Source organism: Pyxicephalus adspersus, chromosome 10, assembly GCF_032062135.1.
Source record: "Pyxicephalus adspersus chromosome 10, UCB_Pads_2.0, whole genome shotgun sequence".
Lineage (NCBI taxonomy): Eukaryota > Metazoa > Chordata > Amphibia > Anura > Pyxicephalidae > Pyxicephalus > Pyxicephalus adspersus.
This window is the reverse complement of record NC_092867.1, coordinates 9,657,481-9,685,467: the sequence shown is the minus strand read 5'-3', so window position 1 is coordinate 9,685,467 and position 27,987 is coordinate 9,657,481. Positions and strand designations below refer to the sequence as shown.

Below are 27,987 nucleotides of genomic sequence, written 5' to 3'. Positions count from 1 at the left end.
CTATGATAGTCTATGTGAGTGCAGTGAGCGCTATGTATGTCTATGTGAGTGCAGTGAGCTCTATGTATGTCTATGTGAGTACAGCTAGCTCTATGATAGTCTATGTGAGTGCTATGTATGTTTATGTGAGCGCAGTGAGCGCTATAACGTATGTGATTGTACTGCGCATGCTCAGTGCTACATACCGCGGAGCGGGGTTCTGGAGTACTTCCGCAGGTTCTCGGCCAGCCTGTCGTAGTCCACTCGTTCCCGGTCATTGAAAGGGGTGGCGATGGGAGGGAAGATGCCGGAGATATCCAGTGCAGGCCGGGCCTGGTTCATATATGTGCGGGGCATAGCATTACACCGTGCCCGGGTATAGCGGGGGAGCAGAGCTCTGAGCAGCATGGTGCACGGTCTGGAGGCGGCTGAGTACCGGGACAAGGCTGCTGGCTGGGGGGTTAATCATTGATAGACCTGGCTGACCCTGACATGATAGAAGTCCCGCGCTGCACCCCCTGTGCTGGGGTCACGTGGGGAATAATTGATACAATGTAACTCATTCACCTCACTGACAGCCAATAGAAAGCCAGGAAAGTGTGTCCGCTTGTCATGTGACTCACCCTTGGTGATATAGTGTAGAGGATGGTAAGATGGGCGATAAATGGGCACAGGCTGGGTATGTAGGGAGCACAGAATGGAGATTTGGGACAGGATTGTGACAACACATTGAAAGACAGTAATGAAGAGGATATAGGAACTGAAAGCCTTTGGTGTCCCCCAGGTAAAAGCCAGGTCCCAACTCCAGCTATAAAAAAAGTTGTTTGCTGTTATTGTATAACCAAAACTTGCTTCAGTATTATATAAGAGTAATAGTTTAAACCAGGGGTGCCCACACTTTTTTGGCTTGCGAGCTACTTTTAAAATGACCAAGTCAAAATGATCTACCAACAATATAAACGTGGAGGTAATAACCCTGTGAGCGGTAGAGTTTATTTTGAAAGGCAGTGTTCTGGGATCTACTTGCGTTGCCTTTGCTATCTACCTGTAGATTGTGATCCACCTGTTAGGCACCCCTGGTTTAAACCCCCACCAGCCATTGGGTAAACTTCCCTTCATTTCCTGCCCCAGAAATCTAACAGGATGTTAGTGGAAATCTCCCAAATCTCCGCTGGACAATCCATTCACCTCTTGTTCTTCAGATAACTAAAGTTTTGGACACATGTAAAAAAGTAGAGGGTGAAGTAATTGTACAGACAGTCGGCAAACTTGTTCTAACCCTTCCTCACCTTATCCAAAGTCACACACTTTGTCTAGAGATACATTTAAGGTGTTGGATAGACTAGACTTGGGTGAATTTATCTATTTAAAAGCAATGAATCTGACATTCACTGAAACATTCCCTGGTGGGGAATCAAGTACTGCACATTCAAATACATGGATCTGGAGGATTCTCTACCAGAGAATGTTTCAGTGAAGGTCACATTCACTGTTTATAAATAAATCCCTTAGAATTTATATCAATGCTTTGTCCCGGTTGGGAGATATCCTATGTTTTTATTATTAATAAACAGGAAATAAAAAAATAATAAGCTGACCTGTTTTATCACTGCCATGCTCCCTAAAAAAGAATAGAGAATGCCTTTAACTAGATCTTTTCTATAATGGATTGTTTAAAGTAAATCCGTCATGGATAAATGTGAAGCGGTCATTCTGATCTTGGGGTTTCTTAGTCAAAGTTGGGGCTCTCTAGTCTGCAGGGAGCAGGAGCTGTGTTGATTTAGGAACTCTGTGTCCCCAAGGTAGAGATAGATCTCTGCAGAGAGACATTCACACAAAAAGCAAAGATTATTCTCTACAACATGCTGGTAGGGGACTTAATTTCTATTCCTTAAAAGTACATCTTTTTTTTGTATTAGGTGACAAAACCATGTCACTTTAATGCTCCTCCATTGTTACAAAGGTTTTCATTGGAAACTACAAGTTGTTTTTTCTACTCTAGGTGCAGCTCTGTTCCAAAGAAAACACATTCCAAGGCTTGCTTCACATCTTAGTGACTCATTACAGTAACACATTACCAACCAAAGCAGTTTAAGTCACAGTATTTTTCAGCAATGCAGTGCATAGTAGTGTGTTTTCATACATTAAATCACTTAGGGTGTTATTCAACATGAATACTACCACATAGCACCAACATATATTCAATGCTACACCTTGCGGTACAATTCTCTATGCTTCAACCAATGAAAGGCATAGCCAGCAGTGGGCCGTTGTTACCTAGGGAGGATTCAGGGACCTCTGCAGTTAACATATTTTGCACCTCCCCATGTCTGCCCCTGACTGCAGTTGACTACATTGAATACCTTTGTTGCAACTGGAATGTATTGATCTGATTTATACTGACCAAAAAAGTTAGACTGTTTGCATAAAAGTCTACTTTAAGTTGGATATGGCACAAACAACTTCCCTTCCAGTGTTAAAAAAATAGCGAGCTGTATAACTGAGAATAATTGGTACAGATGGAAACACCTGAACACTAAAAGAAAAAAATTTTGCATAGCCATACAAAATAGCAGCCGTTAGAGACATAGGCACAGCCGATACAGCTAGCTGGACAGCAGGTCATGAGGAGCGGCACAGAGTACTGCTAGCTGAGCACAAACTTACTGTGCCATTTACAAATTCACTGAACTCATAAGGAAAAAAGTAATAAATAATGAGGAGTAGCTGTTGATCAGTATTAATGATTATAGAGGTTTGTGTTGCTGATTTTAGCAGCAGGAATGAATTAACAGTTTAAATGCAATTAGCCTATTACATCAGATAAATTAAAATAATAGAATAAGAATATAAAGTGATGGTCCTTGTGGAAAACATATGAGACTCATTTATAAAAGCTGGAGAAGGGGTCAAATGCAGGTTCTACTTGTATCAACCAAACAGCACATACAGTACTTTAAAAATTTGACATCTGCAAAAACTCCAATAGCGGTAATAGGATTAGATTAGCAAACTCTTGAAACTTTATGGAGGCTGTAGTAATAAATCACAAAACTTTTGGTGTGACGGCACGTCCAATCTGATCCTCTGTGTGAATGCATTCTGTGGTTTAATCACCCCCCTATTTCCAAATCTAAAAACCATAACCATAAATACATATATATATAAAAAACACATAAATAGCTAAAATACACATCAGGAGCATGGTAATATATGTATTATAGCGTAACTTCAGGACGATGAAGGGAAAGGTTTAACTCCAGTTACATTTCAAGCACTGGATCCAAATCTGTACACATTCCCCCCTACTCATCACCATTGGCCCAATTTTATTTCAATACATTTTTAAAACCCTATAACAGTGTTTTGTATTTGAGTTTGCTGTTCTTATGCCTCACTGTCACTTCTGAAAGTTTGGACCAATCATTTTTATTATTTTTCTTCTCTGTGACATAGTCACACCACAGTCTTCCAAAACCTAAAAGACCGCCACTGGACAACTTTTAGAAAGCATCCATGTTACCCTGGCAGTGAGGAGATCACCTGAAAAAGGACCCATCCATCATGCAATCCAAAAGTTAGAAGGCCATGGACTGGCGTGTCATGTGACTGCGGATTTAATTCAGTAAATGCAGCTTTAAAATTCTTATTTTAGTTTTAGACTGAATGGAGAAAGTTTAGAACTCCTGTACTCTATCTGAGACTTCATTACAGGGATTTTCTCTCACTTATGATAGTGTCAATGGTACCCCAGCAGAGGTGTAATTTTCTGTAACAGAATCACAAATGGCTCTAAAGCCGATGGGGTTCTAGCTTTCTTCTACTACTAAAAACATGGACGGAACGTTCTTTTTTTAAATGCATGAATTCTTTTCAGACACAAAAATCCCCTTAAATAATTCCCCCTCAATCATATGTAAAAGTCTTGGTATTTAGTGATACCGGTAGTACCTTCCAAATCTAATTTAGCATAATCCCATGGCAATCTTACATTCTGCCTGATGAGCGCAATAGACCACATGGTATCTAAGGTACAAATAAAAGATGTTCTTTGAATTTATGTAAAAACAAAAAAATAAAAATATTTACTAACCTAGGTATCCCTACTTTTGTTAATTCATATTAAATCTTTTTCAAAGTACACACACCAAACAAAAATGTACAAGCTAAAAAATTCAACTTTATTTTAACAAGAAGCGTCTTTTGTAATTTAAATTATAGGAGAAATGGCTGTACAGTTATTTACTATATCATACAATGTGCACTTAAAAAAATAATTTTCAGAAGCATTTACTAGTCACATCTGGACATCTATCTGCTGTTTCTGTGCATTTCAGCAATAAATAAGCTAAGTTGTTTTCCTCTTTACACTTGCTTCTCTGACCCAAGGTTTGTCCGTTTCACCAACGCTTCCCGGGTATCTGATTGCCATTGCTGCACCAGATCTGTTGGGGTTTTGCCATCCTGTGTTGCACATAAAAGGGATAATGGTGTGAATATAGAGGATGTTATAAAGTTATAGTATAAAGCTCTTGTTGGTATGGGGGGTGATTGTGGATGAATATTTTTACATGGTATAACTTTTTTATGCAGTTTCCCAAGTTTGCTGTGCCTCCTTTTTATACAGGCATCAACATCGGATCCCTAAGCATTCCTGTATACTGAGATCTACTGGGTCCATTTCAAGCAAATCTGCAAATTTTCACCCAGCTTCCTGACCACTGACGTAAAATGAGTCAACTATTTTCAGACCAAAACAGAAGAACAGTAAAACATGTTCCTCCCTATGAACAGAACATTTTCAGAACAGAACAGAAGGAACCTGTCATGATAAATACAAGAACTGCTGAAAGAGTAAGAATAATAAGAAGCAGTAGGAAATTGCTGGCAATCTTGATCCTTGCTTCACTGCACAGTAAGTCATTGACCTAAAACAGTGATGGGCATATCAGTTATTTCAACACTTTCATGTCTGTATTCTCTCTCCCATTCAGTGACCTACTAACAGAAAAGTAAGGATGACAACTGAAGCCAAGGGGCTGCGGCAGCTGCCAAATTTGTGCCCCAACAGGTTTTTTTAAAGGTGAATTTCAAACTCTTTTTGGTTTGGATTTAGCAGCTTTGACAGATTTTTTATTAGCCTCTGGTCTTCCAATAGGTCACTGGGACAGGATGTGGGGAAAAATTTAGCCAACGTGACAGTGTTTTTAATGCTTAATGTGTTCCAACTGGAGAGGAGACACAGACAACCAAACCTCAGGTTCCAAGCTTTCCAGACTTTAAAACAATCAAATGTGGAGTTATATTTTAAGGTCCCAGTTTGTATTGGAATCTGGGCATAGCAGAAAAAGATACAGATGGCCCTAATTTACAAAGCTCCCCAAGGCTGGAGAGGATATATCAGTGAACCTGGTGATCCAAAAAACCTAAAATGAATCTGTTCCAGGATTGAAAACATTTGCTAACAAATAGCAAACTGCTTTAAGAAATCTATTTCAGGTTTGCTGGATCAACCAGCTTCACTGATGAAAGTGTATCCTCTCCAGCCTTGGAGTGCTTTAATAATTCAGGCCCTATATCTCAAGGTATACAGTGCTGATTCCAACCTTATATGGGGGCTGAATTTTCAGGAATCCTGCCTGCACTTACTGACTTAGTTGACAAAGCAAATTGCAAATAGAATTACAGTCCCACATTTCAATGACCTGACTGTGAAAAATAATATTTTTTTTTATAGGGAATAAGGCAAAAATGGCTTAGAATACTTACTCCATTCTTTGTCATCATGTTGGCTCCATGGATTATCAGCATTTTTATAATTTTGTAGCGATTAAGCCTGACAGCATCATGCAGTGCAGTGTCACCTTCCTGTACATAGCAAGAATAGCAAGAATACCTTAGTGTATGTGTAATACAGTATACGTCATTTAAACAATTAAATCATAACTGGCTTAAGCTAAGCAGAATACAAGGATAGGGTAATATCCAATTATTGATTTAATTAAATAAATTCCCTATCACTTAAATATGATTAAAAACACATCCCATAATAAAAATAATACAGCTTTATACACCTCCATGTATGTTGTATTGTTCACCACAGCATGTTTTACACCGATGTTGTGCATGTTGTGTTTTAGGGGTATGCCATTAATTTCAAATTAGTTCTTAATATCCATCTAGAAAATAAACAACAGATACATCAGAGGGTCTGGTGCATTGATACTTGATGAGAACCTGAAGCACGTGAATGGGTTAAGGCATCATTCAGAACACACCCCACATCCCATAAGGGACCTGCCTAATATAAGGTGTTTGCACAGTATTGTTGAATCAGAGAAAAAGTTTTTGTAATCCCTCAAAGCACTGACAAATTCTTTGAGCAGTAACAAACAGTTCCAGTGAATGAATTAGGACTGAAAGGAGGTAAAAGGAGAATGAAGTATAGCAAGTGTGGTCTCATTAGTAAGTTTGGTACCTTCCAATAAAGTTCTGAAAATATTAGTTCTGTGTATCTATTAGGTATCCCTATTTCTACTTAAAAATAAATCAAAAATCAAAGACTTACCCTGTCCTTGGAGTTTATATCCACTCCAGTGGCAATGAGATGTTCCACTATGTGTGCATGACCGGTACGAGTGGCAACATGCAAAGGAGTACTTAGAACCTGCAATGTGTAATGTAAAATAAACAAAAAAATTAGTATTCATTTCAGCTGGACAATTTCACAGCCTTCCATTAAAATATGGTTCCCTCAAAAAATAAAGACTGTTTGATACAGTCCAACCCATTAGTTATTTCCATTTGCTTGTTAAATAAGTTAGCTTGTATGGAGTAAAAGGATAGGAGCACCAAGTCATGAGAATCGGTCTACCAAAAGTTTACATGTTTGAGTGGCGATTTACAGATCCACCTTTATTTGGGTTTAGATTTAGTGTGCAAGCAAAATCTATATAGATGGTTATTGTTATCTGTTAATGGGTATGTACACTTTTCTTCTTCTGGGAATTCTTTTTGGCTGGCTGCCATGCTATTAGTATTTTCCCAAGACATTGATTTGAAAAAGTATGTAGATCAGGAATAATGACTGAATGCGAGCATAATTATCTAGTCAGAGAATTATTATAACGGCAAGGCATTTCCCTCCTGGCATGTATTTTTTCTTATATAAGTGTTCTAAAAAAGTATTACTAGGTCTTTGCCAAACCAAAACTGCAATCTTCAGACAATACTGCTTCAGCCTGTTGATCCCTATTGGTATGGGATTTTGGTCAGCATGTGAAAGGCTGCAGGTGCAATCACAACTTTAAAAGAAAATAAATCTTTTTTTTTATATAGATGAGCTTTTGCATTTTATTTCAATGGAGGATTGCCTAAAATCTTCCTATGTGTACTTTTTACTTCAATGGAATCACCTTTGACTTTGTAATTACAGTAACTGAACAGAAAAGGATGAGTAGGGTGTTATTTATAGACTGACCTGTTTAGTAACTCAGTAGTAGATGTGTTTAGTCATATCAAATCACCATGTTAAACAAAACCTCTGCAGAAATAAGGAGCTGCTATGGCCAACTCATTTTTTTTTAATTGCCATTACTAAAAGGTGCAAATGCAGGTCTTGTGCTCATCCTTGCTGACCTAAAATATTTATGCATTCTGTGATTTGCACACTCTTTTTGTAAGTCGCCAAGTAGTGGAGGAAGATAAATAAAAAACAAAAGCAAAATATACATTATAAAGTCAGATTTTCATTTTTATCTAACCTCTTTAGAAAGGAATTTACAAACCTTATAGCCTGTAATGTACATTTAAAGGTGATTTAGAACTCATACCTTGTCTTTCACATTGATTTCAGCTCCACTGTCCTGAAGAAGCTTCACAACATCCAGCTTCCCACCACGACAAGCCCAGTGAATAGCTGTGCAATCCAACTACCAAACAAACCAAAGAACTGGTAAGCATTGTTAATAACTTGCTTCATTGTAATATTTAAAAATATATTGCAGTCTAAAAGCCTATTACATATTATATGTAAAAGAAATTTTAACCAACACATACAAGGTTGTAGATGCAGTGACATCAGCCCTGAACAGCCCAACCCTATCTCTGACCTGACAACCTTGTACAACTCATGGACAATACTGGTTTAAGCTACCCTGGGGTCTCAAAACACTCATCAGTGCTTAAAACCATTGGCCAAATCTGTTTTACTCTGCTTTTACCTCTTGCTCATTTGCACACCAGCACAACTGATTGGCTTTTTTGTGCTGCTTTCTCCTCTACCAGTCTCAATACTGCTTTATATGTATTTATAAGAGGCTCCTTGACTTACGTCAAAGTCATGTACTTACACTTACATTATTTAAAAAATAAATTTAATTTTGTATTATTAAATACAGAATTGCACTAAGTGTCCTTCATATCTGCCCAGAGACCAACTTTAAAAGATATTAGTCTGAGCACTGGTATAATAATTATCATTAAATTATCAATAAATATTGTGCACATAAACATTCGGGCTTAGGTGTTAGGAAAACCATCAAGTTCTATGTTTGTCTGAGAACAAGGCAAGCCAGCCACTGCTGTCATATAGATGAGTGTTTGATTCTGCTAGATAGATGTGTTATTCTCTGGCAGGTCTTTGGGGTCATACCCTGTCTTTGAAGTTGACAGTTGCTCCAATGTCTATGAGTTTCTTGATGATTTCTATGTGACCCTCAAGTGATGCTCTATGAAGGGCTGTCCGCTTGAACTGAAAAAAAACAAACAGCAATATCAGTTCATAGATACAGTGTAGCCAAAATCAAATCAAGCTTTAAAGCAGACCTAAAGCCAAATTAACCCCTACTTAGATGCCACTCTCGCTCCTTACTTAAACACTTGATGATTTACATGCAATCGAGAAGCGCCCACAATCTAGTTTGCTGATTCCTTTTTACAGTCATTGTGATACACCATAAAGTAGCATTTAACCACAAAATATGGCTGGTGTTGCAACTATTTTTACCTTCAATAAATTAAATCTCTTCTTAATGACACCTATGTTTCTGTCCCTAGATGGTTCTGTAATACCTGTTCCATTTGGGTGCCTCTGTGTTATATCATATTAAGAGACCTACTATTCCACCTTTTGTAGTATCAAAGGAAGCTAATGATTAATGTTTTATTGTATATTAATAGGGAAAGATATAAGGAGGAAATGGCTTAAAACTAGGAAATTGGAAAGTGTAAGCTCTCAAACTGCATTGCTATCATTATTCCTTCAATGCTTTATTTTTGGATATTTTAGCTACTTCATGGCAATAATTTAGTTTATATTTGTTTTAAAATTTGCCTAGATTTATTTTAATATTTCATTGAAAATGAACTTGTATACGGCCTTTTCATGTGCTCCTATTGATTTCTATGCCTTCTATGTGCCTTTCCATGCACATCAACAGCTGAATAAACATGAACAATGAAAACAATAGGACACACATTTTATGTAAGTAACATATATTGATGTGTCATATAGGTGTGAACAGGGTCTTACCTAATATATATGCTCTATAATTTTTACACACACAAACATATTTTTATTTTGCAGTATGTAAGATATGTTGTTCTGAAGCTATTTGTCCTTCATATCACCCTTACATCTAGCTGTGGAGATCTCACATGTAATTTAAATTACTTACAACCCAACTGTCCCACAGGTATTTGTGTCGTCTATTTATACCCTAATAAATAAGTAATTGCAGATACCACACATGATCTGATCATTTTACAGCTCATCTGGGAATATCTGGCCTTTGTGGTTTAACTTGCCTTATAGTAAATTTTTTTACAAAGATCACCGTACTTCAGTATGATTAATTTGCAGATTATTTCTGCTACTACAGAAGCTTAAGAAGTGGTTACAAAGAAGTGGACATACACACAAAATATATTCTTCTTATACTTTCACCAATCATTTGGAGCGTTGCAGCTTTTTTAAGCCTTCTGCCTGAATGTATTTATTAAAGCGTTGTGTTGTCTGTTCACAATTTCCCTGGACCAGCTTCATGACAACTGACTATGCCCACAAAATGTGTAAAAACACGAGGACAATTGTATAATTTGAAGTGCTTGATCAAGGATGCTTTTAGCAAAATTAACAAGTATTCTTTTAACTTAGTATGCAAATTTATTATCAACATGTGTGGTAGACATTGGATCTATCAATGGGTCGAGAGGTAGATAGTGCTAGTTTCAGCAGGTAAAGTGTTCCTGAACGGGTATGAGAGTGATTAGGGACAGGTGGGTGTTGTCTACATGGACAGTCAATCTTGGCAAAAGCAGCATGAAGCCGGACACGTGGTGAATGTATGTCTGGGATTCCAGGTCCGGGATTCCTCGCCAGCCTGATCTCTGAGGGTTGGGGACAGAGGTAGTTCCTACTGAAACAGACTGGTGTGCCTGAGCTAAGCAAGCAGCAGTTTGTATGGTCCAGTTTTGGTGATTGATGGAACCAGTAAAGCAGAAAGGCTGAAACTGGGATAGACAAAGCTGTGTACCAAAATAGCCAGAGGGCCTAAATACCTTTATGTTTGTTGTTATGTTAAGGAAGCTCTGTGATGTTTCAAGAATATAGGTTTTTCACTTAGCAATATCAATTACATTTTCTTGCAAATGATTGGGCATTCTATGCAAATTCGATTTTTGCCACAAAATTATAATAAGTTTCCTTAGTAGTTCAATGTGTTACTTTAATATTTGCATGAATAAAAGTAAGTAAAAGGCCCTGAAACACATTCTGCAATCTCACCCATGAAAATCTTTAGTGATTAGATTTAAATCTTCTTTAGGTCCAGTAAAACAGAATAAATGTTCTCATCAAGGGAAGTGAGCCAAGCTGAGAAATGTTTCTTTGGCCACCAAAAGTTGATTTCATATAAACTTCACCGATGATCCTGAGACATTAAACATGTTCTTATAGACCTAAAGAATGGAACATTTGTTCAATTTCCAGATTTCCTGTTTCTTCTTTGGATGTACTACCAGCAAATTAGGGTAAAAATGTTAATTGCTAATAAATAACTGATTATATAGCCAAGTACTAAAGTACTCTTGCATCTGAAAACTCTTCTGGGCAATAAAACTCTATCCAAGCAATGCATTGATGGGATTCTGTGATGCTCAGGTTTCTCAGACAGAGTGGCAGGCCAAGCTGGTTCATTCAAGGCATCCTTTTTATAGACCTACCTCATCACAAGTGTCTGGGGATCCACCATCCTCCAAATACTTTTCAATTATGTTCATCTTTCCTTCAACTGCAGCTTTTAGGAATGTCTCTGCGGGAATTGGTCCCGTCTGTTGGACAGAAATTATATGCAATGAGTATCCATGTTCACAGCAGATTTAAAAAAAGGATGGGAAATGATTAATATATAACTCAAAGCAAACATTTATAAAAAAAAATAGCTAAGTATTGAATAAAAATTAGGAAATCTTTAACAGCAATTCGGGGCAAATACACATTTTAACGCCAACGTGGGGCAAATACACAGTTTTACACCAATTTGTAATTTTGCTTAGCCATTTTTGTGATTTATTCATCTCTGCACGAAGGGTGACACCTCACCTTGTTAGAGTTGGGGAACACTACCCATGGCTCTCATCCACGTAACTGGACTAAGAAAATGTAGCAATACACTCCCAAGTCATTAGTCATTACTGTTTTACATGGTATCTGCATACCAGATCACCCCTCCAAAAAATAATAATAATATAGCCACATTGTTACACTTTGGACCTGATTTATTAAAGTTCTCCATGACAGGAGAAGACAGACTATCATACCGTGTTTCCCCGAAAATAAGACACTGTCTTATATTTTTTTGGGCTTCCAAAAACACACTAGGTCTTATTTTCAGGGTAGGTCTTATATACTTTTTTTAATGAAAAAAAACACTTACCATATTCATGTAGAACAATGTACATTTGAGAGTTTTATATGGTGACCCAATTGTAAATTAAACTCTTCATTGATTCATTGCTACCGGTATTGGTTACTGAATTCAGCATTTCTCTTCTTGCACTGTTACTGTATTAAATCAGCCAGCTTGTCCTAACAAACCTAAAATCAGCACAAAATGTGGCTGGGGCAATGATTGCTCACATTTTTATTTTTTTTTTTTATTTTTATACCGTAATTGTGCTGGTTAAAATAAAAAAAAAAACTTACCTTATCAGAAGACGCGAGCCGAGTTCCTGGCTTCTGACAGGCAAAGTGCATGTAATATCACTCCGCCTGTGACAGGAGCCGGAACTACAAGGCAAGCATCGGCTTGTGCGGCTCCGGAGTGTGTACGCCCGCTGTCTCCCGCTCGGTGAGTATTTTTTTTTTTTTCTTTTCTTTTCTTTTTCTACTAGGTATTATTTTCGGGGTAGGTCTTATATTAGGGCAGGTTGGGGGAAACGTGCTAGGTCTTATTTTCGGGGTAGGTCTTATTTTCGGGGAAACACGGTAGGTGAACCTGGGTAATCCAGCAAACTTGAAATAGATCTGGTCCAGGATTAAAAGCATTTGCCAACTAATAGCAAAATATTTTTAAGACATCCATTCCAGGTTTGTTTGATCAGCCAGGTTCTATGATAGTTTATCTTCTCCAGGCTTGGTGAGCTTTAATAAATCAGGCCCAATGTAGCGGGCCTTTAAAGCTCCTATGCAGGTTGTTGAGAGTTAAAAGGGAAGAGTTGGATTCACTGGATTGCACATGGCCTTTTCCTTGAAATGTAAATGATCTTCAACAATTCCAAAAATATTTGCCTGGTATCATGAATCAAAAATAGCTCTCCAAAGACTGCTATATCCAGATGTACTAGGGTGATAAAAAACAGGTTATATATTACTCTAAATTTATTCAAACACTAAAATAAATAGGTCTGGTTCACTAAGTACATTACACCTGCTTTGGCCTATAGGTATGGCTGTCTAACGTAGGATCTTCATGAAAGGTTCCCACTGAGATGTCCAACTCGGAGGAGACATAAACGTAGACCCAAAATAGGATGGAGAAGTTATATCTCCAAGCTGGCTCATAAATGCCTTGTATCCTTCAGGTTTAAATCTGTAGCCAAGCAAAGAAATGTCTGGGTTGGTCTGCTTGTTGGTTAATGATTTAAAGTTTCCAGAACATTTAAATCTTAATTAGTTTTTGCTCATTTTTGTCATAACAACATTTACCCAACGATCTAAGGTTTAATAAATAGAGTTGAACCTATCCTTATTTGTCTACTTAATATAAAATACATATATATTCTGTAAATTTGATGCTTGAAAAAACATCCAGCAGAAACAGCCAACAGTAAGTGAATTTAAACCAAAACAAGACAATTAAATCTGATCAATGATATCAGAATAAAAAATATATATTTATATCATATAAACATATTTATATATTATAAATAAAAATAAATATAAGTACATTATAAGTTAATACCCGTAGTAACAAAAAAAAAATAAATTCAAGTCAAACACGAATCGGAGTTATAAAACAAGATGTAACACAAACAGAACATTAGTGTAACCAAATAACAGAGCATCTCCAGCTCCCCACCATTAATAAGCTCTAAGAGTCCCATTCTTGCAGCTTTAGTTTTGAAGAGTGGAGCGCTCAGAATACTGAAAAACACAAAAGAGAAAACAAAGAGCACCGGCATAGTGTAGAGCTTCTTGAAATATAAAAATAAAATCTATAATATGTCACTCACAATTAAGCCCACGTTTACTGGCATAAAGCTCTTAATTCGGTCTCCTGATGGTAAAGCCGTGGCCACCAGCATGCAAATCAATCGAGGTGTCAACCTTAAGCTGAACCCAAGGAACAGACAGTCCTTCCCTATGTCTCATCTTCCTCCCATCGTGATATACGCCAGTACTCTCCTCCCATTGCTTGGACATGTAGTGTCATACAGTTATGAAGGACATATTTCGGGGACCTTCCCTTTTTAGTAGCCTGATCAGCTATGATTGGCGGTTTTTGTTATCTTATGCGGCCGTACTTCATTTATCAAGTGTTTATAGCTGTGTAACTTCCAATTCATAAATTAGACAGCTATAATATTGTTAACTGCAATCTCTGTGGTCCTAACAAAAGCATGTACAGCAATTAAACAACAATGTTGTAACATTTTGTAATATGTATACATTGCATATCATATAATAAAAGCTGTAACGTCTAAGCAAGGATTATGGAAAAACTCTATTGGTAACCTGATAATAAAATCTACTTTTGGGTCCCTAGTAAAGAACCTTCACTGAGGTTCTTCACTCTTCGTAAACAACCTTTGATTGGTTCTACATCTAATTTTGCCCTAAAACATTTCCACTACCTTTAATTAGTTATGTACCCGTCTCCTTTGTCTCCTAATTTCTGCTGGTATCACTGATCCTATCTTTCTCTCATGAAATACATTAGGCACCCACAGAATGCAACATTTTATGAATAACTCCCAGTTGGTTAATGTACAATGCAAATGTTTCTAATTTAAGCTTCTGAAAAACTATAAAATTCAGACACTTCTGCTTATTTTCCCACCTCGTAAGTGAGGTATTATGGTATGTAATTCTCCAGGTTGTCTCAAGCGTGCATTATCCTTTCTTACCATCTTTAATTTGATATGTATATCGTTTCATTTTTTCAAAATAGGGAGCAGGATCTCATTATGACTTTCTCTGACCAACAACAGAAAAGTTTGCTTTGTTTTAGTCATAAGGCCTCAATTATGAATGGATACCAGGAAATGTCCTATAAGTTTTTGATGAGATTGTATAGACCTCCAACTGTATCCTTCAAAATGTATCCCCATATTTCCCCTATCTGTTCAAGATGTCATAAAGAACCAGGGACCCTCCTTCATATCTTTTGGACTGGTCTTTTACTTCATTTCTTCTGGTTGGGGGTATCAGATATAAACATACAAACTTACAGATGTATCTGTTCATAATAGACCAGAACTTGCCCTTCTACATGCTTCTGAGTGATTGAGGAAACACTATAAAAACACCTTACTATGCCACTTGTTGAACGCAGTTAAAGTTGGTTTTATTGGATTCAGTTTAGCCCATTAGCTGACTATCTTACATTGATTCCAAGTAATGCCATTGATGCTAACCTGAATTCAACTGAGTTTCCTACTCATACTTTATAGGGGGAGACTTTTAGAGCCTGTAGAACAGTAATCATCTAATATATGATGTCCAATATCCCCCACCCCCTTTTTTTCTTCTCCCTTTTCCCCTCTTACTCTCCTTTCTTCCCTCAAAAAGTTCTAAAAACTCTCATTCCCAATTTGCCATGTTTCATTTACAATGTCTTTCCTCATCCCACAAAATACCTACAATATATAAATATTTCCTATATGGATTTCATATTCCTATGTACTTTTGCTCAACTAATTTATCAGTGGTTCAATACCTATTGTAAAATTCGAAGATATAACATATTATAACTACCTGCACTGAAAAGGGGAAAACAAAGTTGAAAATAGTTTTAAAAAAATCTTATATGGCTACCAACATTGTCAAAGCAAAATGCTACCTAAATAATTTCATGATCTTTCAAAATAAAATATCCAGTAAGTTCCCTGGTAAGTTTTTGTTGAGAGTTTTCAATTTTAGTTAATATCTGGAGAATTCCTTAAATGCCAAACATTTTTAACTCTGAAGGACTCCCGTCATGAAAGTGTTTCAGAACACTATGATCATCGTATTTTCTTTTAAATTTGTTCTCCTGTGACCACCTCTTCTTGTCCTAAAGATCCTTTTTTTATAAACCACTTATAATAAACCACAGAAAAACTGAGCTCATAAACTGAGGACATTTTGGATAAGGTTGGCCGCTACATCCTTATGAATAAGAAAAAGGGCAATATAAGAACTTTAACCTCTCTGGTGATATGATTAATGAGGATTTTTAAATGCAAAAAATGGTACATTTAAAAATCCCCTTTTTAAAATGTATATTTTTTGGTCAGGCAGGTAGGCACCCGGTCCCGCCTACCTGCCTGAGGGCCGGGCATCGCCAGGTTGCACAGATGCCCAGCCAGCATCGGCAAGGAAATAAGATTCCGGACACCACCGTCACCGCTGGAGGAAGCCGCTGGACATTGGGAACTGGGTAGGACTTTAAACCTCCTTGCAAATTCCACCCAAAGTGTGGCTCAAGGTTACCTCTTTTGGTTTGGAAAAGCCACCCTGAACCACACTCGCCAGGGAGGTTAAAAAAAAAGAAAAGAAAAATGAATGAATGATTAAGCTAAGCAAGATTGGATTACTATGAACTAGCTGAGCTCTTGTAAAATTGATCCAATACTTAGACCTTAATCGTACTTTAAAATAAAGTTCCACTTTGAAAATTGGCAATCAGGCAAATGTTTATTGAAGTAAGGGACAGGTAATGTCCCTTCTGCAATAAGTAATCTTAAAGAAACCTTAATATTTCTGGGCTGCACATAAGCATTGGTTAAGAGGACACCTCGTACATCCTGGCTTCCCTTCCTTAGCCCAGAACTAAATAAGCTCTAGCACACCTGTGTAGGAGTTATTTCATCCTACTTCATAAAGGATGGATGACATATGTAATGAGGAAGAAGAGAAGGAAGAAGATGGCCCGCAACAAAACAGGGACAGTCAAGTATCAACTGTTGCTTCCCCTTTAATACTTTGCTCATTTTGCATACTGGTGGTCATGAGTTGCAGGAGAAAACAGTACACACTTAAACAATAAACAGGGATCTAATTGTGAGTGCAATATTGTTGTTTTTATTTCTATATTAAAACTGTGTTGGTGCACTTTTGTTTTGTTTTTGTCTCTTAGTAAGTGAATTCAAACATGCTTGGGTTAAAATATTTTTTTGTTTTCTACGTATGTATTATATAAGGTTGTCTTATACAATGTTAGGAAAATGATATAAGAGGTATATAATGGTCATTTACCATTCACTAAACTAAAAGCCTTTACAATTTAACCCCACACTCCACTGAAACTTTACAAGAAGGACAGAATCAACTGACACACTTACAATCTCCTCGACTTCTGGCTCCGGTTCTGGTGCCACTACTTGTGACTTCTTTTTCTTTCGTTCCTGTCTCCTTTTACGAGTTTCAATCAGATTCTGGATCCCACCAATGTCTATGATTTCCTTTCGTAAATCCACTGATGTCTTCCTCACTCGATCTTCACCCTGCAGGTGTAAATGTCTATAAGAATACATTTGCTGATAAATATGGACCTGAATTTGTATTTATAAGACAAGGAAATGGTCAAAGTACTGTGCACTTTACACTGATTTATTATTAATTTTATTATTATTCTTAGTGTAAATACACTGAATTATTGAACATGAAAAAAATCAATAGGTTGCTGCCCACCCATATATTGTTATTATAATAAAATTAACCTGTGTTTTGTCAGGCCAACCTATAGTTTACTTTCCTTTGCTTTTCCCCCAATTCAGGCTCTGTGTAAGCTTTAGTTAGCCCTTGTCTACCAGAAGAACACACTGATACTAACATAAATGGTGTCCCATGTGTTAAAGTGTAGCTAAACTTCTAAACTGTTGAAAAAAAAATATTGTAGTGCTGTGAGAGTAAATATTAATTCTAAATTAATAAATCTAACTTTGAATCTGATTTTATTTTATCGTTATTGGATCACCCTTACCCCTCCTTCAATGGCATGATAATCAGTTTTTATAACATATGCAATTTTAGGCCCAGTGATGGGAATTTGTGCTTCTTTATGCAATATAGAAAGATCATGGCGAATGGGACAGTCTGTATATTTCTAAACCTTAATTAGGCGAGCGCTATATGATTTGATGCAGCTTCTGATGCACAGCGCAAGATATGCAGGGAAGGAACATGTACAACTGCTTAAGACTGACGGGAAGAATGGAGTACAACTTTGAAGTTGAGTGGTGGTGAATTGTTGAATTTAGTTGTGATTTTGATTAATTTCATTTGATTATAACATGAAACAGAAGCATTACACTGTCAGAGGTGATATTTACAAAAAAAAAGAATACCTTTAAGTTAGCCAGATTCCGATTGATCGGGGGTTTGATGTTTTCCTCAATGATTACTCTGGATTCTATTTTAATCACTCCAATTTTCCGAAATCGAGGTTTATTTATCTAAACAATACAAAAAACACAAAAAATATAATATAGGTATCACAACAATAAAAAGAAAATCTTAGAGATCAAAAGATTAAAAACAGAAAGCAGAAAAAGTTTACAAGCACAGAATTTCACAAAACATTATTGAGCTAGATGAGAAACCCCTTCTTTAATACCAGAGCCCCAAATGTGAGAGCTCAGTTTTGTGGGACCTCCACTGTGAGTTTTCAAGTTCAAAGAATAGCTTTGTAAATAGAAACGATTGGACATTTGACTTTAGCAGTCTTGGAACAGAGAGCCTACTAGAGTATATTAGGCCAAATTAAATGAAGGTTTTGAATAGTTTTAAATAGAGTTTCAAAAGTGTAGAAGACCTGTCAGGTTTTTATTGTCTGTAACATCTCATTTTAGTCCTGGAAAACACTGCATCAGAAAGTAACAATCCAAAAATTTGAGTTGCCTTGAACAAAAATAAGAGAGGACTCCTTCAATGGGGACACAAGTAGTGGTGACATGTGTCTAAAGCTAGCCATATATACTGTACCTCCATTTGGAGATATTTCCCTTTTTATAGGCGTTTTAAACATTATCTATCTGAAAATAAAACTTTTTCTATCTAAAATAAATTTTAAAAAAAGTTTTGGCTTCAGATATACTTGAAGGATTTACTGACACTATTGTGTTGCATTAGCACATGCATGTTAAGCTAGGTGATAACACAAGCTGCTTTAAAGTGGAATTAAGCTCCAACATAAAATTGGCTTTGCAGAAGAAATTCTTTGTCTGTTTTAGATGCCTGCCAGTAAAGTTTTGTGTATATGTTCACCAATATGCACATGTGCTCATTGTTCATTAGCAGCACCCCCTAGGTATCAGCATAAATCAAGTTCCATGCACATCCGTGCAGGATGAAGGGTGAATAGTATGTGAATAATTATTGACACATGATACAATTTTATCAGTAATGAAATTAAATTATTATTATTATTATATATTAAGGAATAAATGTTACAGTTCAGGAAATCCAACTGGGTCCACCTATTTACTTTGCAGTGGGATTGAAAACCAACCAATCTTTCTAACTTTTTTTCTTTTTGTGTATATGCAAATGTGTCTAGTATGTGTTAACTTTAATGTGTACATTTTTACTTGTAACCCATTTAGTATTATTAATTATTTCAACACTTTTAGGAAAGTATCTAAACCACCTATAATCTAATGTGTTGGTATTATTATTATCATCACTTTTATTTTTCTCTTTCATTTGTAAAGCAGTATTTTAATTTCTGCATTATACATCTTTCTTTTTTTATGTTATGCATGCGTCTATTTTATAGGAGAGATCTGTTGGTTCTAATTCATGCAGCCTGTTTCTTTCAAGATAAAGCACAACAAATAAATGCTAAGGAATATTGTAATTATATTTAAGAAGTGCTGCAGCATGAGAAGTTCTGGATGGTGTACAAAACCTTATTAGTATTTAGTAACAAGGATGGCTTACTGACAGACCAAAAGTATTAAATGACATACATGCTGCATCTTGTTTTATGTGGCTCTGTAAAACGTTACAGCAAATACATTAATACGCACAATAAAAATGTGTTGTATCAGGTAATTCTTGTTTTCTTTAAATATATTATCATCCCATATTACATATGAATTATCTCAAATCCTAATATAATTTTGATAATTGGAAATCGCTTACTGTATGACTTTTCAGTTCTACCCACTTTTGAGTTACCTAATTATCATTTTGTGTTACTTTAATTAAATTTAATTTTATTGTAGTCCCCACCAATACATTTAAATGATATATATATATTATTATATTTTGATTACACATTCTTTAAATAACATATTTGGCTAAAGCAAGCACTCACCTCATTTTCTTCTTCCAGCTTTTGGTCAATAAGCTCTGTAGCCCATTTCACTTCGTCTTCCATTTTATAATCCAAAACGTAACCAGAAGTCAAGAAATTAAAGCGTTCTATAAATATTAGTGTATATGGATATGTAAATTATTTTCTTGTAATAGAATACCTTGCAGGAACTTGTGTTTGAATCAGAAGGATAATGAACTGTCCATCTCAGTCCCAATTCACACAGAACTTTATAGGGAGCCTTTGGAGGACGCTCCACCCTTCTCCCTTTCGGAATAGTCAGGACCACCATTCCAGATAAACAGGTGTAACCCCCTTGCACATGACCTGGGAGCTTTTAGCATGAGCTCATCTTGCTACATTATGTCATGTCTCTCTCCCTGACCTTAGGTCACCTTTATACTATTCTTCAAACTGTCAGGCCCTCATATTCCTGGTACTCCAGTGACATCCTCCTTAAGAGCTTGTCTATACAAAGCATTAGTTTATGTTTCCCTTTTCCCTCTTCATAACAGGATGAACAATAATGTATTTATTTTATTCAATGTTTTTATCAGTTTTCATTTCGAAAAATGTGTTAAATTTTACAAATGTAGCAACAGGTGAACAAATGCCATGCAACAATGTGCAGAAAATAAGAAAGATGGGTACAGATATAAAATAAAATAAAATGGTATAAGTAATAGTAATAAATTACATATAAATATAAACAGTAGTAAGTTTTATCCTGCTGGGCTATCAGACAAAAGCAGCAAAATTGTAGTTTTATAGGAACAAAGAGAACAGTATTTGTTCCACTTAACTAAAAAAAAGTGTTGTGATTGAGGGGAAGTATATCTTTGTCAGGAAGGATAGAGAGGTTTAAATAAGTATGATTAGTGTGGAGGTATATAGAGAAGGAAAGAAAAAGCGAAAATGGGACAAAAGGAAAGGGAATAGAAGTATAAAGAAAGAGTAAATCTGTAGGAAAAAGTTCACACCTCAACAACTATGACTTCCTGAAATGTTAGAGTCTAGAAATAGAATGAAGAAGGCATATAACTACGACACCATGGCTCCCAAATTTACTTGAATGTTCCAGTTTGTTTTTTTGAGTGCTGTTTGTTTCTCAAAGACTATATTATTCAGGATTCTGTTTTTGACCTAATCTGTAGATGAAACAAGTCATTCCCAAACATTCACAAATGTTCTTTTTGCAGCATTAAGCATTAGAATGTAATATTCCTTGGAGTCCTTGCAGTTCATATTTTTTTACAGGAGTGCCTACCCCATATTCGTTTGAAGTGGTTTACCCAATACCATGTGAAACATTTGGAATACTCTAGATCTTGATTTGTTATGCTTCATACATCAGAGCAATATGTTTAGTTTGTAACCAGGCAGTGCTACAACATTCAGTTGTGCAATTTCTGTACTTACCGGTACATACACTATTTGTACACAGAGAAACTTGAAAGATATCTCCACATACTCTATGCTTGGGACAGTGAACTACGGTAGATTTAGTTGGTCAAGCTCAAGCTACTACTCAATACATTGGTGTAATTGATGGCATGTCTGAAATACACAGGAACAATATTTATTATATGATGATTAGGCAGCTTATCTTTAGATCACACAGATGTCCTCAATTTTGTCTGCGGAGTCAGTAGTAAGTAATACACAGAAATGTAAAGAAGCCCAACAGGCATGAGGCTAGAGGATAAAAATGATACCTCCAAAGTAGTGAAAATACCAGACTGGCTAGGCGATGTCAGGAAAAGGGTATGTATGAGTTTAGTAACAAATAATATGGAGAAAAGAGAGAAAAGCAGGGTTTTCGGCACAAAAACTGTATTATTATTAAATATTAAATAATGATACAAAACAAAAAACAATTTAGGCCCCAAGGGGCACAAAATACAGCATAAGATGTGACAGATTCAGGTTGGACCACAATCATTTCTTGGGGTCCACCAGGTGTCAAATTGGCCCTAGGGGGCACTAGACATGCAGCATCTAGCCAAACATATACATTTACTTGCCATACAGGTTTATAACCATAAATTCATGTTGATTGTTGTACCCGACACGTTTCGCCCTATCAGGCTTCCTCAGGGGTAGTCGTTTGACAACATGTGTTTGGCAATTGTGGTACTTGTATATGGTCCTGTAGAGGGATTAGTTATGCTTACTGCAGAGGTTAGGAGGGTGTAATTCCTCCAAACAACGTTTAAAGTGGAGTAGCCATGATCTCCCCAGCTCCCCTGCACACAAGTCATCACCGGACTAGGAAGACAGCTTACACAGGGTATTCTCACATACTCCAGATCAAAGATTCCCAATCTGTCCTATAAATAAACCTGTTACAGCACTGCTGATGGTGCTGGGGGGATATCTACTGCCCCCTAGGGCCAATTTAACACCTGGTGGACCCCAAGAAATGATTGTGGTCCAACCTGAATCTGTCACATCTTATGTTGTATTTCGTACCACTTGGGGCCTGAATTGTACTATTTAAACCACAATTGAATTGAATATTGAATATGAATATGGCAGTGGCAGGGAGGTGGCAGTACACTGACCAATCCTGGAGTGATTTAAAAACCACCTGGGATATTAGGAATGGGCTGTGTAAATTATCCCCCGAGACTAATGATAAGTGCTTCTAACCTAGCCTATGCAGTGTATTAGCTCTAAAAATAAAATAAAAGCCATCTCTTGTACACATCTTAATTGTCAATCTCCCGTGACCTGCTTGTAAAGTAGTATTTTAGTTTTCTTGAGTGACAAGGTCATGCACTCAATACACAACGTAAAGGTCAGGTGCTTTCAGACAAGGCCGATGCTTTTACTACATAACATTTTGACTGAAAGCCCGATACCAGATAACACTTTGTTGCTAATATTGGTCAGGTTTTTGTTGTAGACGATCGGATAAACCATCCGATAGACAGATAAAAAGCATTTGTCCACCTTTATATGGACTTATATTGACAAGACTTTGCCACTTTATATTGAAATAACGTACCTACCTTTATTGTATAGCTTCTTTTTGGGTCCCCACTGCAGATATTTTCTTTCACTTTTTGTCCCTCTTTTGCTAGGCAGAATGAGGGAATCTTTCTAAAGCAAACATGACAAGCAAATGCTTTTTTTTATTAGAGTGAGAAAGGATTAGATCTTCTCTTATAATTCTTCTCATTAGTCTCTGTTTTTTCACTGGGAAGTCAAACTTTCTGTCCTTGGAGACATTCTGTTTGTCATGGTTGGGCAGAGTAACCCTGAAAAAAAGGAAAGGAGAAACATCATATTTTTTTTTTTTAATTTTTCAAGTCCTTCTTTTGTCCTTTGTAACATATTGAAGATCTTACTTCCTTGGTAAATCTGTTAGTAAAGAAACCACATTCCTCGCTGGAAATGATTAAAGAGTCCTTGCTGACAGTGAGAATAATGTATGAATAAATTAGGAAATAAAAAGTTTTATATATTTATATATGTATATATATATATATATATATATATATATATATAAAGAGAAGGATAAATAAGTAAGCAGAATTAAACCTTGGTGGGGACGTATGTCTACTGGAGTTAAAATATCTCAGCACAAATGGACAGAGAAAGATTCACCCTCTGCCAAATCTGTTTTCTTCCCTTTGGGATTTCCCTTTAATTCCTCTTTCCATAGGGGGAAGCTTTTATAATATGGGAATAGATATCCTAAACAAAACATACTTTAATTTCTTGCTCCAACAACAATAAAAATTTGAATTTCCCCTTTCTGTAACAAAGACAAAGAGGTGTACTGGTACCAGGTCTTTGGTGTACTGGCACACCGCCTGCATGGTACTCTTATGGAGCGTAATCCTTGTTCTATTTGGCAGACTCCACTCTCCTGATGTGCTGCTACTGTGTATAGATTTAGAGATTTATTACACATTTTGTAGCACAAGTTTTATTGTTACTATATTATATAAAGTATGTAGTTGGCCAAGTTGTGTGGCTTCTGCTCTGGCGGTCAAGAACCTGGCTGTGCCACCTGTTCAAATGGAATAAAATCCCTTTGACAGGTTTATCATTCCCATAGATAAATATAAGTCTCAGAGTTATCCATTGACCACATCAACTTTAACCGTTGAACATTTATGAGCTCATGACTTAAGCCTTGATCCTAGATCTGGTAGCCTGAGGTTGAGCTTTAACCATTCTGATTAAGGCAATGGACTACGGTATGGTAAGTAAGGCCATTACACATCAGTTTTCCTAGCCTTGAAGATTTAAAGGTTCCTAGAATTACCTATACAACTCTTTACATAATGCATTGTGCCTTTTTTTTTTTTAAATTTAGAGTTTTTCTGAAGCCTTTTCTAGAATAGCAGAAAGAGTCAGACCAATAGTTAAGAGCAAGCAGAGAAGAAAGAAGAAACCCTTGATGGAATGTGAACTGCCCCAAGCCCACCCAAGTTGTCATTTGATTTGTGGATCTTCTGTCATTTAAAACGACTACTTTCTGCCGTGTTGGGAAGCCAGCTGAGAAGTGTTTGGTAATAGTAAAATAAGTTGAGAACTCAGTGAGTGTCTCACTAAGGGTGAGAAGTATTGGCAGCTGGTAAAACTTGCATCAGCATGCCAGGTTCTGAGAACCATCTTTAAAAACACTTTAGTCTGAATATTGGATTACAATTTAAGACATCAGGAGGAGTCACTTCGCACATTGCATTGTTAAGGTCAAGTGAACCGAGGGCCAAAGATTCCAGCGTCTGTTCTCTGCATAGTGTACCTCTTTGTTATAGATTTACAAGCTGTAAATTTCCAAATGAACATCAGTGTTTGAGTACCTGATGAAAGAACCCGACATTGCAAACATTGCCAGATGCCACCCAACAGGTGGGTCTGAATGTTCTCCATAGCTGCGTCTAGAAAGGTGGTAAAGTAAAAATTCCAAGGAGATGACACCTTATATTCATGCCTTTTGTATTTGGAATTCAATTTAAAAAAGCGGGGAAGTCTTTTTAAACTTGAAACATGAACTTGCCAGACCCTGAAGGACAGAAGCCGAATACTTATGTAATGAATGTTTAATGGCTAATACAGCTGTGGTCATTCATTTTTTTTCTGGTATTGGTAAAGCGTACCTATATCAGAATTTTCACTTTACATAAAAGGGTAGACAACCCTTTAATGTAAAATAAAAATTCTGTTGTTTGTTTTTTTTTTATGTGCAGCACCCTTTAAAAAAAAGGATGCCGCACTGCCCCCTAACTCTCGATCACCTAGGCAATTGAGAATGAATGGGAGTGCAAAGCCTCCTGGGATACCTACGTCATGCATCATGGGAGCCTCCTGGGTCCTCCTTCTGTGCATGTGCGAGCATCTCAGGTATGCGCAGATGGAGCCATTTCATGAAAAGGCAAACAAATTGCCAATCTCACGCAAGCGCAGTGAGATTGGCAATATTTTTTCCAACCTATGTCACTCAATCTCGTGCCTGGGTCTGTTGACGTAGGAAGAAGAACCAGGAAGAAGAGGCGAAGGTGGCGGCGCCCGGAGCGCTGGCCCAAAGACGGATACCGGGATGACACAGTACTCGATGTAAGAGACCTCCGGATGGATCGGACTGCCGTGCAGGATTAAAGGTAAGTGTATTTTTTGTGTTTTGGGGGATTTTGAGTTTAGTTTCTCTTTAAATACAAATAACATAATTAAAAAATATATACAAAACAAGCACTGTGCATAAAAGACAGAAATAGATGATTACACTTCATTAATATGTACCTAAAGCCCCAATTTTATTGTGCTGAATAGAGTTTTGGTGGATTGATGCCCCCACTGGGGAGATTCACTCTCTTTATACACACAGAACTCTCCTTTGTTTGTGTTGTCATCCAAAAAATCATTTAAATTTGTATTCAAAAATTAAAAAAAGACAAAACATTTTGACCAGTGGATGTTTTAAAAATAGGCATGACCAACATGGTATCACAGACCAAAGCAAAGCGTCCAAATGTAAAAGTTTGAATGTAATTGGCAACAACTAAAAATAACTCCAAAAAAGATATTTCGATTTTAACAAACCCATAATACATAACCCAAAATGCCAACAACTGCACCACCTTCTAATATGAATGACCTTTGCAAAGAGTGAGAATATTATGTACGTGTACAGTACAAGAAGTATGCCTCTGAGCTGGCATTATCTTTATTGTACCCAACACAAGTCCCTGTGAAAGAAGATCTCCACTGGTTCCTATCTAAAATTTAGAATAGCTCCAAGGTGTTTTTTGGAAAGTTTAGCATCCTAAAGGTATAAAATGTGGGATATTAAGCTTAGTATCTGCATATGGACACACGCTCTTCCTTAGCTTGTCATAGCATAGTCAAGAGGTTTATGCTGGGGAAAAATCATCTTAAATAGTTCTTTCATGTACCAAAGCCAGTCAAATGACAGAATGGAGGAACATAAACACAACATTTGTAAGGTGGATGTTAGCTTTCTGACTGCAGAGAAATTAAGGAAAAAATATTACCTGAATGTATAATATACAATTAACAATTCTTTACTTTAAAATATTAATTTAATTTCTATTGGGCTATCATAAAATGGTAATTTCTAGCAATTACATTGTATTGGGAAAAGTTTATATAAATATATATATATATATATATACATACACACACGCACACAAAGAGATCCTGCTACTTTTACATATTTTTCTAGTTATTTTTCACACTTTTCTTTCCTAATGTAAATGGGCTAAATTTGTAAACACAGCTGATTAATCCATCCCCTCCCTGTGCAGTCAGAATATTTAATTAGAGGCAGACAGCCTAAAAATAAATTTCCTATATTGTGCTCTCTCTTTAGAATCACATAATGCTCTCTACCTATGGTAGGGACAAGTACTGTAAATGTGATCAACTTGCTTTGAAATTCAGCTGTTTTAGCTACCCAATCATGTCTTTTTTTCCAGCCTGTCTTAACATTCAGATTCACTTCATTTGCCAGCACATATACCCAATATTACTTTTCTGAAGACCATTGAAACAAAACCTTGGGTAGAAACATTAATGTGCATCCTAAAGGTAATCTTACACAAACAGTACCAAAAGCTTTATAACAATGCTTGTGAAATGCCTACAGCTTTAGCACAAATTTTGCATTACTACTATTATATTTATTTTTAATGTTCTAGATGCATTTAGGAAACAGTTATAAATCTAAAGGATAATCATATGGGTAACCCACTAGTCAGTGACCAGCACTCTTTTGGAAGCATTGGGGTCCAGTCAAATCTCAGCCATAACACATGCATAGACTTTGTGTATTCCCATCACGTTTGAGTTTTCTATGGGCACTTGCAAAAATACTGGTAGGTCAATTAGGTTCCCCCTAAAAACTGACCTTGACTACAATAAGGGACATTGGATTTTGGGTTCCTCTGACGGATAGTTACACATGTAAAAGTGCTGTAGAATACGTCAGTGCTATATAAAAAAAAACTTAAGCCCTAATCCTGAATGCAAATTTACAGCACTTGTCATATGTTACAGGCAATATTATTTACTGCAAGCCAACATAAATATTCTCTTTCAGCAACTTTCTAACTAAATGCACTCCAGTAATGGCTGCATGGCATTTCACAAGTTTCCCGGTTGTGGCAACAGCGGACCATTGCTTTTGCAAGGCACTATTAAACGCTTGTGACAACACAACACGTGCACAATTACAGAAGAGTGCAGGTATCGGTCACCCTAAAAAGGTTCCCTTGTAACAGGATCACTAGGTAATGCAAGAAGCAGATTTGAAAATGACCTTTATAGATATATTTTGTTGTCCCGAGTTTTTTTTTTTTTTTTTTTTTTTTTATATGTAGTTTAGAACCCATGGGCTTATAACAGAAGGACCACACATTCACCTGAACACCTTTCACCTGATAAATTGATTTATTTACAAAACATTTAACAGGAGATAAACATCTCATTTCAAGTATATCCTAAAAAC

The 27,987-nt window shown here is 36.6% G+C and overlaps 3 protein-coding genes and 1 long non-coding RNA gene across 6 annotated transcripts in view; 2 read left to right on the top strand and 2 right to left on the bottom strand.

The window, feature by feature from the left end:
- The window catches only part of HOGA1 (4-hydroxy-2-oxoglutarate aldolase 1), a 24,166-nt gene extending 23,675 nt beyond the window's left edge, over positions 1–491 (bottom strand). Inside the window, exon 1 of the mRNA XM_072424768.1 lies at positions 186–491. Coding sequence (XP_072280869.1) covers positions 186–387 — 202 coding nt within the window. The 5' untranslated portion in view covers positions 388–491. The remainder of the gene's footprint in view (positions 1–185) is intronic.
- Positions 1–5,062, top strand: part of LOC140339868 (uncharacterized) — a 6,918-nt gene extending 1,856 nt beyond the window's left edge. The window contains exons 1-3 of one of the 2 annotated variants that reach the window (XR_011922561.1): positions 1,588–3,604; positions 4,607–4,894; positions 4,974–5,062. This is a non-coding gene — a long non-coding RNA (uncharacterized lncRNA). Of the gene's footprint in view, positions 1–1,587; positions 3,605–4,606; positions 4,895–4,973 lie in introns of those variants that run through there. The other variant, XR_011922560.1, reaches the window with a different exon arrangement.
- Positions 4,140–23,543, bottom strand: ANKRD2 (ankyrin repeat domain 2). Of its 2 annotated transcripts, XM_072424769.1 has the most exons (9): positions 20,004–20,390; positions 18,031–18,138; positions 17,026–17,187; positions 11,203–11,310; positions 8,633–8,731; positions 7,812–7,910; positions 6,548–6,646; positions 5,749–5,847; positions 4,140–4,443 (listed from the first exon to the last, which is right to left on the bottom strand). In XM_072424769.1, the coding sequence occupies exons 1-9, from the start codon at positions 20,064–20,066 to the stop codon at positions 4,345–4,347; spliced, it is 936 nt and encodes a 311-aa protein (XP_072280870.1). In that variant the 5' UTR covers positions 20,067–20,390; the 3' UTR covers positions 4,140–4,344. The 2 variants fall into 2 exon arrangements, with proteins under 2 accessions (XP_072280870.1, XP_072280871.1); XM_072424770.1 differs by lacking the exon at positions 20,004–20,390 and adding an exon at positions 23,018–23,543 and having other exon boundaries at positions 17,026–18,138.
- The window catches only part of MMS19 (MMS19 homolog, cytosolic iron-sulfur assembly component), a 116,850-nt gene continuing 96,695 nt past the window's right edge, over positions 7,833–27,987 (top strand). Inside the window, exon 1 of the mRNA XM_072424765.1 lies at positions 7,833–7,933. The gene's annotated coding sequence lies outside the window, so the exon portion shown is untranslated. The remainder of the gene's footprint in view (positions 7,934–27,987) is intronic.